The sequence below is a fragment of the Astyanax mexicanus genome, chromosome 10 (genome assembly GCF_023375975.1).
Source record: "Astyanax mexicanus isolate ESR-SI-001 chromosome 10, AstMex3_surface, whole genome shotgun sequence".
Taxonomy (NCBI): Eukaryota; Metazoa; Chordata; class Actinopteri; order Characiformes; family Acestrorhamphidae; genus Astyanax; species Astyanax mexicanus.
Genome location: NC_064417.1, coordinates 41,241,605 through 41,257,075, shown reverse-complemented (window position 1 = coordinate 41,257,075; position 15,471 = coordinate 41,241,605). Strand labels below are relative to the sequence as shown.

At 35.3% G+C, this 15,471-nt stretch overlaps 1 protein-coding gene across 2 annotated transcripts; it reads right to left on the bottom strand.

Moving 5' to 3' along the window:
- Nucleotides 1-4,368: 4,368 nt before the first annotated feature.
- On the bottom strand, nucleotides 4,369-10,679 carry LOC111190970 (uncharacterized). 2 transcript variants are annotated; one of them, XM_049484461.1, is made up of 6 exons: nucleotides 10,609-10,679; nucleotides 8,732-8,837; nucleotides 7,373-7,585; nucleotides 6,177-7,265; nucleotides 5,469-5,637; nucleotides 4,369-5,136 (listed from the first exon to the last, which is right to left on the bottom strand). In XM_049484461.1, exons 3-6 carry the CDS (start codon nucleotides 7,581-7,583, stop codon nucleotides 5,010-5,012), a joined length of 1,596 nt encoding a protein of 531 aa, XP_049340418.1. In that variant the 5' UTR covers nucleotides 7,584-7,585; nucleotides 8,732-8,837; nucleotides 10,609-10,679; the 3' UTR covers nucleotides 4,369-5,009. The 2 variants fall into 2 exon arrangements, with proteins under 2 accessions (XP_049340418.1, XP_022520525.2); XM_022664804.2 differs by lacking the exon at nucleotides 8,732-8,837 and having other exon boundaries at nucleotides 10,609-10,667.
- Nucleotides 10,680-15,471: the final 4,792 nt, after the last annotated feature.

The following is a 15,471-nucleotide window of genomic DNA, read 5'->3' as shown; positions in this document are numbered from 1 at the left end:
AAAAAAAAAAAAAAAAAAAAAAAGAATAATTCCATTTTTTATAGACATATTTTGTTTAAATTTTATGAAGATTTTGAGACAACAGTTTAATTATTATTGCTTTCACTTGCATGCATTTGGACAGTGACAGGGTGGACAATTTTAGCAAAAAATAGCATTTAATGAAAATGTTGTTGACCTAGAGTTTTAAACTTGTTGAATTATTCATGGTGACCTTTTTCTATTTTAAATAAACATTTGATTTTCTATTTACCCACAACAGAGCGGACAGCTACAGCTTTACCACACTTAGGTATGATGACAATATGAGGAATTTTAGATTAAGATAAGTTAATTCATTAACTGTTAAACATCCAGCATATGTTCAGACTGATCAGACTGCCAGGCCAAATCAGAGTCAGATTTTCGGCTTGTCTATATTGCATCCAAATTGATTTTTTTAACGGTATGGACAGCCAGAATCCTCATCTATATCAGATTTTTAGAAGTGGTTTTGCAATTGCAAAGCAATTACAATCAGATATATACAGATCAATCTCACTCTGGACACTTTTGATCAAAGAAGAGCGCCAAACATTAAAGATTAAAGATGAACAACAGTAACCTGTCTGGACATGCAAATCTGAATTGTCTGCAGTCTGAACAAATCCATAGCGACAATTTCACTGGCTATTCTGACTATATGTTCAGATAAATGTGATTCCAATCTGATTTGTACAGCTGCGTCTCAGTCTGGAAGCTCTGGACACTCAAACTGAATTTTATTTCTTTTGCTCACTCATCACTCATAACACAACAAATAACAATCTCATCAAATCCAGAATGAAAGAAGTGTGGGGCTCCAAGAAGAATGCCACAGGTTAGTTACTGATGCTGACCTCATTACCACATCAACCCCTGCAGATAGGTTTGTGATGTCCAGACATGCAAATCCAATCAGATCACTAACAAACAACAGTACAGACAGTCTGAATGTGATTACAAGACATTTTAATTTCATGGGCCCTAAATCAGTGTTTTTTTTTAACTCCAGTCCAGGAGACCCATCCCTGCCATGCAAAGTTTCATTGGCTGTTTCTTTACCCTTTCAGACCCTGTGTCCATTACAATGGACATGATGTATTTTCTAATTTTTACAAATGTTTTGCTGCCCATAACACTAATTGAGACGTGTTGTTAATCAGAATAGACTATTGAACAAGTTTATAAGTCAATGAAACAGTAACTTAGCCCCGCCCACTGCACTAGAAAAGCCAAAGAGGCAAATTAAAAGAGCAAATTTTTTGCTAATTGTATCAATTTTTAGTCACACTGTTTTTTAGCATGTTTATTTAAGTGTTTAGGGATGGTTTCTGAACAAAACAGGTCAATATCAAATATAAAATATAAAAGTTAAGAAAAGGCTTCCGATCCAATACATTGTGTGTCCGATTGTGTGCATTACAGACAGAAAAGAGCGTTATTATTATTTATATTTTTCCATCACTGGCACATAATTCAGGTCTGAAAGGGTTGATATATGTTCTTGTGTATTTTTGCATTCTTGTGTTTTTTCATGATGTCATTTACAGTTTTCAAGAACTATTTTATCAAGAAGAGTTAAAGTGTGTGACTTGCAGATAAAAACGAATGAATACACCCTGCAGTCTGTGTGAATTCACTGGAAAAACAATGGAAAAAGAGTGGTTCAGATGCACAATTAGAAGATTCAAAGCTTCTGTATTTTAAATAAATGGTGTTCTCTATTCTGTTCTTGAAAAATGAAGAACATGAAGGTGAAAAAAGTACAGAAAAATTGTAATTAAGTAAAAATGACCTTTACTTTGCTAAAATTCTACTCAAATAAAAGTAAAAGTACTCGTCTAAAAATCTACTCGAGTAAAAGTAAAAAAGTACTCAATTTAAAATGTACTTTGAGTAAAAGTTACATAGTTACTTTTTATTATTTGATGTAAAAAAGTAAAAACAAATCATATATTAAATCATTTTTCATGAACTATTATTCCACATAATAATTTGGATCTTTCAGGCAGTATTTGTTCAGACCACCCCATAAAACATTTTCAAGAACAAGTGTTTCTATGATCCATTTTTTTTCTTTACTGTTAAAAGGTTATGGTCATATATGTGATTATAAACTGTATTTTTACAGTTTTACAGTTCATTGTTATATTTTAACTTGCAATTGCTATGCTTCAACTGCTATTTACAGGCTTTTTTAACATTTAAGCATATTGTTTTATGATAAAAATACTCACCACCACATGCCTTCACAGGTTTGATGTGGTTTAAAGTGATGAAATCTGACAGCTCTGTCCAGCGGGGCACATTTTGTATTGCATGAGGACGTTATTGCCTCGTTATTCCACGCGTGAGCATCCGTGCGCCGGCGCATCCGTGCCATTTTGTTTCGTTTTTTAATTCAGACAATTGTTTTTTTTTCCAGCATTTTATTTTTTACTCAGTAATTGGGAGTTTTCCATTGTAGCAAAGTAAATTACTTGTGTCAAAATGTACTTGAGTAAAAGTAAAATTATTATAAAATTACTATTTTAAAAACTACTTTAAAAATGACAAATTACTCATAAAATCTACTCAATTACAGTGGCTTGAGTAAATGTAATTAATTACTTTCCACCTCTGCATGAAACCTATACCCAGATAGAGATGTGAACCTAAGACCCAGAGTGCAGTGAACTGAACATGCTAACAACCAATCCACATTGCCATTCTTTTTTTTTGTCTTTCTATTGAGAAACACCTACATATTCCATGCCCAACACATCTGATCTAAATCACTATGTATTGATCCAGCCTCTCATAACCTGTATCAAGTGTGTTAAGTGTGTCTCTGAATACCTGAAAAGCTGCAGGGCTGTAGGTTCCCAGGCCACTGTCTCGAATGTTGGAACAATCTGTTTCTTTCTCATCCAGATAAAACTTTCATCTGTTTCTACTCTCCTTCTCTTTCTTGCTGTCTTGACCTTCATCAATTTTTCTTTAAGCTTTTGAAAGATGCTGGAGCTGAAACCAGACAAGAATCTGATTTTTCACAACTTGGAAGGTGAGTCAAGTCTTTTTAAACCAACACTGATCATCTTTTCATGAGGCTTGAAGTTACCTTTTTATTTATGGCAAGACTTAAAGCATTTCCATTTAAAACCAGTTAAAGTATTTTTTTCAGAAGCAGTCAGACAGCTAATCAGATGCTAAGGCAATCTCATTTCTGCCTCTTCTGAATTAATTTAGTCTGTGAAAACAAAAGTAAGGTTATTTGACCATTTAAAATATTGAACCCTACACTGTAAAAAAAAACATGTAAAATTTACGGTAAAATACTGGCAGCTGTGGTTGCCAGAATTTCACCGTAAAAAAAACGGTTACCAAGAATTATACTGTAATATCTTATACATTGCAACCGTTTATTTTACGGTAAAATTCTGGCAACCACAGCTGCCAGTATTTCACCGTAAAATAAACGGTTTCACATGTATAAGTTATTACGGTATAATTCTTGTCAACCGTAAATTTCATATTCACACACCGTTTTGTTTACAATATATTGTTGTGAAAAAAAATATATTACACTGTAAAAAGCCTATAGTATTTACAGTAAAATAAACGGTTGCAATGTATAAGATATTACAGTATAATTCTTGGCAACCGTTTTTTTTACGGTGAAATTCTGGCAACCACAGCTGCCAGTATTTCACCGTAAAATAAACGGTTGCACATGTATAAGTTATTACGGTATAATTCTTGGCAACCGTAAATTTCACATTCATGAACTATTTTGTTTACAATATATTTTTGTGAATAAAAGTATATTACACTGTAAAAAGCCTATAGTATTTACAGTAAAATAAATGTGATTGTCAGAAATAACCGTAAAAAAATACATTACAATATGCCCTAACGTTGCAGTAAAAAGATAAATGTACTGTTGATTTCAAGTTAGAATTTAAATCCATATTTTACTTTATATATACACAATTTGTGCCATATAAAGAAACTGTTTGCCATATAATCCATATAAATTACACTTCTTTTTCTTTTTTTATGAATTCAGTCTGTAATATAACAACTGATTTATTCCATATACATTTCGTTAAGGTTTGGCCATGAAGTATGAGGGTTTTATCATGAAATGAACATACTAATGTAACTATTTCACATCTAACATATATTCAAGAAGATTTGTTTATTAAAGTGTGCCGCTGTTAAATAAGTTTTGTAATCAAGTTAGTCTAATCTACAGACAGTTTAAATACAACAAATACTGTCAGATTAATATTTATTTTGTTAAATCCACAATGAATCTGCATTATGTAACACCATCTTGCATAAAATCAAATAATTACATCAAGGTCAAAGTTGTATTAAACATTTTATTGATCAATAAATTATTGATCCCGTAAACAAAATTCTGCTCTTTATTAAATGATTACAAAATAACAACAATAACAATTGTTTTGAAACTGCTCAGTATAACAGTAATGAAAATGTGCATCTTGCATAGACTCAAAACAATAACCTCAGTGACTCTAATCACTTGTTTTCGATTCCTGAAATTACTATAAAATTGCCATAAAATCACCTGGTTTGCTAAACAAAACCACTGACCTCACTGACCTCATAAAACAGTGTAATATAAAACTTGTATCTATATAAACTATAGCAGCCATTTTCCAAGTAAAAGTACACTTACAGTGATTCTCAGAACTTCCAGTACTTTTTTGGTACAATTTTAACAACAATTTTAAGTCACTGTCCACAAAAAAACATATAGCTTCTTTTTTTGTTGATTTTTACATGCTGTGAAAAATGTCGGAACAATATGTTCCAAAATCACCTGGGGGGTAAAAAATCTTTACATTAACCTACACTGGAATTAAGGCACATTTTTAGCCTCTCCTGTAAATCTACTCTTTTGGACATACTTATTTTTCTTTGGACAGTGACAACATGGAACATACATTGTACCTTAACATATTGTCCATAAGGAATGTCTAGGTCCACTCATGGTCTGCAAGGTCAGCAATAAGAGTGAGGACTCTGGGATTGACAGGAAGTGCTTTCTTGTTTTTCTTCCACTGGACTTTGGTGCCTCTTTCGGGATTTATCGAGAAGAAACACCTTGATAAAAGTAAATAAATACATTAATTACCAAACAACAACAAAAAAAGACTGTGTTGATTGAAAGTTTCTCAACCCTTATTAATTAATATTATACAATTAAATATGAGCTTAAACCCAACGTTTCCTTAATATCTGATGATATATGCTGATCATAAGTTTTTGCACAAACTACAATCCTGTAGCCATTTCACACACTCTCTCTAATTTCTTACTGATTTTTTGTTAACTTTAATTTATAAATTAGGTTATTTTTACTTGTTTAATATATAAACAGAAACTGAACAGTCATAAAACAGGTGCCCAAATGTTTTAGAACAAAGAAATTATACCTTTGAAGGAACTCAAGTGTTGACCGTAGTTCCACTGGGTAGTGTATGTTGAAACAGTAGTAACTGCCAAACAGCAGACAGAAGGCAGGTACGAAAGAAGTGATGTGGTCGTTGACAACCTCTTGGTCGATGCTCAACATGAACATCCCAGCAGTAAAGCAGGATGACCCTAAAAAGATTAACAAGGCCAACAATAAAACAAATAAATAAACCTCAATAAAAAGGGATTAAATTAGAGTGAGTGTGTGAAATGGCTACAAATTTACATTTTGTGTAATAACTTGTATCTTATGAACAGCCAATCACTGAGCTTCATTAAGATTCCTTGAGTTCCTTTATAATGTGCAAACAGTAAAAACACTGCAAACTTATACATGACTTGTCTTTGCTTGCCAATGTGAGCTTTGCATCTGTTGAATGGTGAGCGGGGCAGAGAACTCTCTACAGTGTTTTGAAGTTGGACTGCTGTAGCCATTTCACACATTCCTCACTTTATACTAATACAATTGTACTTGCTAAATTGGACATAACAAATGCCATTTCTACACTGAATTTAGCCATTGGTTGAGCTTGGTACCAGGCAAATTAATGGTCAGTATCCATAAACTGTACAACATTACCTGTAACAATGTAAGCCAATAGTAGAATAGGCTGTCAATACACCAGCAGATTTAGAGAGTTTGGTTACACTTTTTGGGCTTTACTTACCACACACAATAATGCAGGGTGTTGCTGGCAGCTTCTCCATCTGAACCTCTCTGGCTAGGCATGTCTTATCGACATAATGAAACAGGTTATCCTCTTTTTCACCAAAATGAGCCAGTAAAAGAAGTACCATCTCGATGACATCTCCTGGACAACCATCCAATTGGCCTCTCTCAGTCTGAAACTTGATAAAAACATCCAGAACCTGTTTGTGTTTTGGTGCATCAACAGTTTTAAAGAAACTTAAGAGGCGTCGACACTTCTTGTCCACGTTGGCATGGAAGCACTCCATTAGACTGACACCAGTAAGTTCTTGGAAGTGTACTACCATTCCAGATTCCTTGAACAAAAAGGGCCACTCTTGGGTTAGTTGCCTTATGCTGGTCCCCTTGTTGATGTCTTTACGCTGTGTGTAAAAGGTGCATTGTACCAATTCTTTCACGTCGTCTGTACTGTAATTCATCTCTTCAAACATAGTCTTCATCTTTTCTTTTTTTTCTTGCTGACTATCCTCAGTCTCAGAGAGTGGCAAATATTTCAGCTCCCACTTTACACAGCCATATGTGTCTTGAACACTTGCTTTGTGCTCAGCTGGAATTTCCTCTGTGTCAGATCCATCTGAAACTGCCTTACGTTTTTTTATCTTTGATGTGTTGGGTCGTTTGACATTCTCAACTCGTGCCTGAAGTTGCTTGACCAGTGAATGATATCCAGATCCAACTACATCACCCTCAATTACATCTTGTAGCGATTTAGGATACTTGGCCACCATTCTTTTGCCTATCTCTGTAGTGTTGTGTTTGGTCGGGTTATTACACACCTTCATAATTTCAGAAACCACAATTCTAATCATCTCTCGTCGTAGCCGTGGACTAGGTCTTTTCTGTCTTTCCAGACTTTGCAGTAACTCTTCAGGGAGCTTTTGCCATGGTATTTGAAAACTGTCTGCCCAGCCTGGCTGAAAAGATGAACTGCCTCTTGGGGATGATGAGGTAGATGTGGTTGACAATGTTGAGGGAGAGGCAGAACGTGGAGTGGAGCATGCAGAAACTGGAGAGGGACATACCGAGGTTGGAGTTGGAGTGGCGGAATCTGTAACAGACATTTAAGCATTGAATAAGGTAATTTGCTGTTAAATTACTAACGTCTATGTCCTGGAGTGATCACAGTTTTTCACTGTTACACATTAACAGACTTACTGTTCTGCGCCCAGGAAACAACAAGTCTTCTGGCTTGTATTGGCTTCAGTGCTGGCAGCAAGTCTCCTTCTGTAATGTACTTCAGATCATCTGTGGTCTCTGCACCAAGTGCCTTCAATGTGTCTATAACTGAATTCAGAACTGCTTCAGGAAGATCAGGAAACACTGCAGTAATGGCACTGCTTATCTTCTGTATTTCTGATTCTGCCATATCTGTCAGATACACAAACACAAAAACACCTTTGTCCAACTGACATCTAAGTATCTACTGACAACACATTGTGCTTCAATGGGACTATCTGATATCCATTCTTCATGTAAGATGACAATGGCCACATGTCAATCAGGTCATTAATGTGTACACAATGCAATCTTCCACTTTCATTTTTCACAGAGTACATATGGTAGTGTGGAAGAAATTCCACTGAATATACTCTCATCAGAAAATGAAGTGCTGAACAATCTTTCACTACAATGAGAATGATTTCACCAAATTCTACTGAGTCGTCATTCCTAATGACAAAAAACTGTCCCTTCTTGTATGTTAATCCATTATACTGCACATCTCCAGAAATCTTTGCATTTATTTCAGTGAAGCCAAAGTGGCAGACTGCATCTTTAACTTGTTGACTGTAAAGCTCAGAGTAAAACGGTGAGCTGTTTTTTATTTGTAAGGATGGAGGACTCACTGAACCAGATGAAAGATAGGCTTGAAGCATCTGATGTCTTTCTGAAAGACTGAGACACAGATTTTTAAAGTTCTTCAAATGCCTTGCACATCTTTTAAAGTAACTATGTTTGCTCTCAAAGCGCATAGTCCATAATCGGATCAGTGGGCCAAATTTTAGAATCAATCCTGGATAGTGCCGTAAATAATGATGCTTTGGTCTCAAGTTGTTTTCTGGAAACAGTGACGTCCTTGAATCTAAATATTCTTGAATGAGGGCATCCAAGTAAGCAACTTGAGGCCTTGAAATTTTCTGAGCACAAACCAAATCAACAATGTCTTTCAGTTGTAGAGTTAACTGCCACACCTCATCTTGTGGATCCTGCACTCTGTCTCCAATTATTAGAGGCAACAGCCTTAGAAAATTCCAATTCTGTATAGCATGACCAGAAAGCCTAAGTGTTTTAGGACTGACCTCACATGGCTTGGAGGAAGCATCTGTGGATGAATATTTGAACTGTTTAATAGACCTGTTCAAAATGGAGTATGTGAACCATTTCTTTTTCTTCACAAAATACCTCAGGTAAAGTGCAACATCATAAGAGAGGACACCTTCAAAGAGGTCATGGCCAAGACAAGGGGGCAAACCAGGCAGACATACATCATAATGTTCCAAAGAATTAAAGACTGACCTGAACTTTATTCCTTGAACATCTGGCACATTTTCATCCTCTAACTGATCAACTGCAGACTTGTAACTTTCAGTGGTGCGCTCTGGTCCACATGAAGTTGGGTTACCTTGAAATTCAGTTCGAGAAATTAGACAGTATCTGCAGAAATATTCTGAGGAACTGAAATTTTCTGTAAATCCACCAACACAATGAGAGCCCAAGTTGTCTCCAGCAATGCAGTAAAGAGTTCCCTTAACAACGGTTTCATCTGCCATTGTTATCCCTGTCTCCTCCAGGACTTTCAAATCAGACACCAACTTGGAAAAAACGTTGGCATGGCCAAATTCTTTAAAGTCCTTCTCTCTACACAGCAAAACCAGCTGCATGTGATCAACATTTGATCGAACATGGGGGGCAAATTTAGTAGTGAGAAGTACACACCCAATATTTTGTGCTTCTTTTTTGCAGAACCCAAAGGGTTCACCACCTCAAATGCATCCTGGTATAAGACCAGTTTAAGACAAGTTGGATTTTCCTGAAAAAAGGTGTTGGATTTAAACACTTTACCATCTTGGCTGTCACAGAGAACATCTGGCACGGAAACATCATTACAATCTACTGACATGAGCACCTGCCAAAAATTGGATTCTAGCATACTCTTCAAAGTGTTTAACACAGGAACATAATATGCAAATCTTTCTGTTCTGTTCTCATCTCTGCCTAAAAACATGCGCTTAGGTTCCACGTAATTAAACATTTTTTTAAAGCTCTGGGCTCTAGAGTATGCTGTTCTCATAGGTCCTGTGTGGCAAGCTGAGAACAAGTCAGATTCTTTCACTGTATCACAGATTTTTTCAATATCTTCATCTGATACTGACAAATCTTTCAGTAGCAAGTGTAATCTATTCAAAGTATAGGCCTGTCCCAATTCATGTATATTCTGAATCTCTTCAACAATGTTCTGAATAGTAGACGCTGGAATAAGATGCTGCCCCTGTAATTTTATGTAAAACATACACACATTTCTAAGAAACAAGTCACTGAAATTAGGCGCGTCCCCAAATGCTTCTTCTGCATGTGAAACACTGGCAGTTTCTTCTGCATGTGAAACACTGGCAGTTTCTTCTGCATGTGAAACACTGGCAGTTTCTTGGTGGGTAGCAACATTATGCTCACTTGTAGAAGGACATTCAATATTTGTATTTGTGAATGATTCACAAATCATATTTACAGAACAGTGTCTGTGTTTTCTAGACATGTGGGAAGTAAATGAAGATTTTACAGTGAACACAGTTTTGCAGCCTCTTACTGGGCAGCTCACAGCACGTCCCTCGACTAAGTGCTGCTTTAAGTGAGCAACCAATTCTTTGACTCAATCACACTGACGTTCACAAAGTGAAACTGTGCATTTAAGTGATGCTAAAGCAATACCCTGGGCAACGGAGGACGTAGCATTATGTTGGCGATAGAAGTGAGATTTTAATGCTCCATATCCAGAAAACACCTGCTTACAACCACTTTCAACACACTTGAAAATGCACCGTGGTTCATTGCGATGGAGCTTGCAATGTAGAACATACGCTTTTAGAGACTGAAACGATGCTCCACAGATGCAACACGAATACATGTTCAAACAGGCATGTATCTAACACAAAACGAACGCATTATCATTGCAATGTGGACTGAAATATGCTGAAGCATGCTTGGAAACGGGAACTGCTCATTGTAAGCACCACTAAGCCGAGACAATTCACACTAGCTTCTGTAGCTACCTTATTTAGCTTGATAGTTCACTTTAGTTTGCTAGCTAGCTAACATGGTATATGCTCTGGAGATGTTAACACAGCTGGGACACAAACACCTGAACAGTATCGTTTATATCACACAGAAATGTTTACCTCGTTAAAACAGACTTGACATGAACTGCAGAGCTCCATCAAGCACACACAGACCAGCCACTGACTGCAGCGTGAAGGAGAGTTGTCGTAACGCTGATCCTCCCGCCTTCCAACAAAAAGAGCCAATCAGCTTGTTGCTTTTGCAGAGATCGGAGGAACCCCACCCCCCCTCCCCCCGGCTGTAAATATTTGCGCAGGCGCAGTAGCCATAACAAGCCGAAAAAATCTAGTTTTTTGTGCTTTTTTTAAGACAAACGCTACAAACTGTTCATAAGGATTTTAACAGATTTTACTAGTGATGTAAAATATGTTGTTCAAATGATAATTACACCTTCAGACTAGAGTATATTGGTCTCTCCTCATTCAAACAGATAGGAGGCTGGTCTTGTATGAGTAGAAAAAACACAGCAAAAGTGACCGCCGAAACCGAAAGCGCTTATTGGACGGCGCCCACATGAGGCGACTGTTAGTATTCAAAATCAGGCGCGCTTTCTCTCCACAGCCTGTATTACAATTTGAAATGCATGTTGATACATTTCCTTACAATTCACTTAATTTCAGCTTGGAAACTAAAACAAAATGCATTTAAAACATTTATTTTTTAAAAAGTGATGTTTCAAAAAACCAAACAGTGTGAAACCAGTCCCTATTGCTGCCCACAATCTATTTACATATGAAAGTGATCTCAGATCAGCAGGAATAGTCCATTCAACAAATTTGATTTGATGTTGACCAAAGTACAATGAAAGAAATTTAAAAATGTAATACTTGCTTCTTCAAGATGCCATGAAACAGACAAAACATTCTATGGAAAACTTAAAAAAAGTTCATAAATTATTTTAATTATTTTAACATTGTACATTTTCCCACTGTGCGACTAATTAAAGGATTAACTTGTCTGTCTTATCTTAGCCCTTTCATGCATAGTGGTCACAGTATACCCATATTTGTTGTTTTGTGTCTAAGCTCATTTCTCTATGGGAAAAATGAACATTCTGTGGTAAAAAAAAAAAAAAAAAAAGTGTTCAGAACCCTAAACGTTTTATTCTGTGTGCATTTTTCTCCAGAACACCACCGTATTCACTCAATTATAAGATCGTTTTAAGAGTCGTAATGAGATTTTTGCTTACTCTATGCTAAATGCTAGTGCGCACTGAAGCTAAGTTAGCAGGTTATTAAAACGGCTACAATCTGCTCGTATCACGTTTTGGATAATTATTCTTCTTCAAAGATGATCAATAAAGTATTGAAGTATTACTAGTAAAAGTATTATAAGAGGTAAAACTATATATTTGCAGTGCAGACTCTGTTAGAGCTTCTAAAATGCAGATAATAAGAGAAAGCGAGCAGCTAGCTCAGTGATTCTCAGTCAGAACCAAAGATCTATCTAGCTAGATGAAAATAAGGGTCTAAAAACTTAACATGTTTTTTTTTTTTCAATTTAAACCTATTATGAGGAAAAAGCTTAATGTGGCTTAATGTACTAAAACACCAAGTGTCTTTTTTCTTTTATTAAGGATCTTCTGCAGTGTAAATGACATTACGTCCCCGCTTGAGAATCCAGATAAACACTAGCTTCTGCTGATAACTGCTTTTATGGTCCATGATAGTCAGAGAGGCTGAGAAGCTGCACATTCAGGAGGAAACATAATGCTACCCTGGTAAACAGGCTGGGTTGAGTAGCTTAGCCCTTGACCAGCAAAGCATATGACCAAATTTGAGTTTAATGGTTTAGATGGTCTGTTAGTATGACCCTGGTTGACCAGTTTGATTAGTGCTCATAACCATCTGATTCTCTAATTAAGCATGCTAATAGCACTGGGCTACACTGGTGAAGCAGGATACAGCACTTAAAGCTTGGTTCTGGAGTACCACTGTGCTGCTTGTGTCAGTGTTTCCTGCTGTAACACCCCTAGCAAGGGATTATTAATTGGATCAGATGTGCTGTAATTAAACAATAAACCTGTGGGCAGCATTGCTCCAGTACCAAGTTTGAGAACCACTGAGCTAGTCCATATGCACAACGGTCCAGAGTGGAGCTGGGCATAATCCACTGAACAAATGTCTGTTTGGGCGATGATTTAAACTCACATACACATTCATTCTGGCACTGGACCGTTGTGCCTTTGGCCAGATCCATTTATCTGATTTGGTGTTCTGGTTCAGATTTACTCACTGCTCACTTTCTGTTTAGTACATTAAACCGCATTAAGCCTTTTCCTTATAAAAGATTTAATGGGAAGAAAAGACTCTTCATCTTCATCTAGCTAGATAGAACCACTGAGCTAGCATCTTGCTTTCTCTTATCTGCTTTTTTGAAGCTCTAACAGAGTCTACACTGCATATTGATCATCTATGAAGAAGGATAATAATCCAAAACATGATACGATCACAGTACAGCACAGCTGTACATTTAATAGTGCGCTATAGCTAAGCTCCAGTTCTGTGACATCAGTTCAGTGCGCGCTAGCATTTAGCTTAGCGTTAGCAAAATTCACATTATAACTATGAAACTATCTAATAATTCAACAGATCCAGTGATATTTGGGAGAAAAATGTACACCGAGTAAAACGTATAAGGTTCTGAGCACATTTATTTACCACAAAATTTTATAGAGACAAGTTTTTGAAAGCCCCATTAATTTTGCCCATAGAGAATTCAGCTTTGACACAGAACTCCAAATATGGGAATGCGAGGACTACAGAATGGCAATGACTTCAGTGGTCTATGGCTGAAAGAAGTTCAAAAGACCTCCAGGGATTTCTGTAAAATTCTTTTATAAAAAAACACCTCAGGTAATAATTATTCAACAGCCTTTAATTTTCCATTTTCCAAGTTTCCAAGTTTCGGTTTCCAGTCATTAGGTTGTTAAAGCAGTACTTGTGAACTGTCAAATAAATGCTGTGTACTGAATAAACACATGAATAGCTCTTAAATGATTACTTACAAAAATCTTATGAGACAGAAAACCATGTTGTCATAAATCAATAATTCAACGGTTAAAACATATTTTATTGATTTGCAATTGTTCTACGCATAATGGTTTCTGTATTGAACTGTGAAAAAAGCCTTGTAAAATATATATTACTTATTTTGTAAAAAGGGCAAAAAATCACAATGTTGACTGTTTTTTGTGACCTGCATATTAATGGTGAAAAGAATATTATTCATGACAAATAAATGTAGAAATTACAGTTTTAGCCGTTATCCAAATAATATGGAAATTTATTAATGGCTTGTATATTTAACAGTAAAAAAAAATATTATTCACAAAAAATGAATGAAGAAATTACGGTTTTGCCTGTTGAGTAAAAATACGGAAATGTAATAATGGCTTGTATATTTTACAGTAAAAACATGTATCATTCACAAAAAAAGAATGTAGAAATTACGGTTTTGCCTGTTGAGTAAAAATACGGAAATGTAATAATGGCTTGTATATTTTACAGTAAAAACATGTATCATTCACAAAAAAAGAATGTAGAAATTACGGTTTTGCCTGTTGAGTAAAAATACGGAAATGTAATAATGGCTTGTATATTTTACAGTAAAAACATGTTTCATTCACAAAAAAAGAATGTAGAAATTACGGTTTTGCCTGTTGAGTAAAAATACGGAAATGTAATAATGGCTTGTATATTTTACAGTAAAAACATGTATCATTCACAAAAAAAGAATGTAGAAATTACGGTTTTGGCTGTTATCTAAATAATACGGAAATGTAATAATGGCTTGTATATTTAACAAAGAAAAAATTTATTATTCACAAAAAAATAATGTAGAAATTACGGTTTTACCATTTATCCAAAAAATACGGAATATTTCTGTTATAAACACAGTGCAAGAGAATTTTACGTTGAAATAATGTATTTTTTCCAGAGAAAATGTGTAAAAATTAGTGTATTGGATGATATATGAATTTACGGTATTTTGTTGTTACCGAAACAGTATTTAGCCTTTTTAGCGTTTACAGTCTTTTACTGTCATGGTTTGACAGTTTTTCACCGTAAATTCTACTGACATTTTTTACAGTGTAGAAGGAGACTACAACTATAAGAAGAAAACTATATAAGATAATTTAACCAATTGTGTATGCTTACTTTGTTCAAAAGTTTGTGTGCACTCTGACCAGTGCTTTTTTTATTCTTTTTTTAACAGTCAGTTGAATAGTATTTAATAGAAATTGTATAAATAACTGAAGTGCACCTCAATAATGTTTTACTAGCTCACAAAAATGTCATACATACACATATTCTGATTTACTGAAAGCTCTCATCCACTGGTTGCACACCTGGCCTGCCATGTACTCAAACTACTGAAACAGTACTGCCATTACATTACATTACATTACATTACATTTGGCAGAAGCTTTTGTCCAAAGCGACTACTGCTGGCAGGCTGATTTCACAGTTACAGAGCCTTTATAAAAGAAAAGGAACTCAAGAAAAGTGAGGGTTAGGTTAAGTATAGGTATATGATGAGGTTTAGGTTCCAGTAATAAAATTACACTGGTTGGTTTGTAACATAATTGTATTTTATTTTGTGTTGGGCGTATTAGTAATTTGTGCATATACACACATTATGTATAGAAATTCAGTAGTAAAGACATTTGTTAGAGGTAAAAAATACAGGAAAGGGTATTTTTATGTAGAACACTGCTATGCAAAATTAACATTTAATTTGTGTAAACTTGACAGATTATTATTGTAATTTAGCAGTGATTTCAATCACTGTAAATTAATTTACATTTTTTTTTCAGTAGAGTTATTTACTTATCGTCTGTAATTTTAACAGGAAAACTCTGGTAACCACAGCTGCCATTGTTTTCCTGTAAAAACTACAGTTTTTTTTTACAGTGTAGA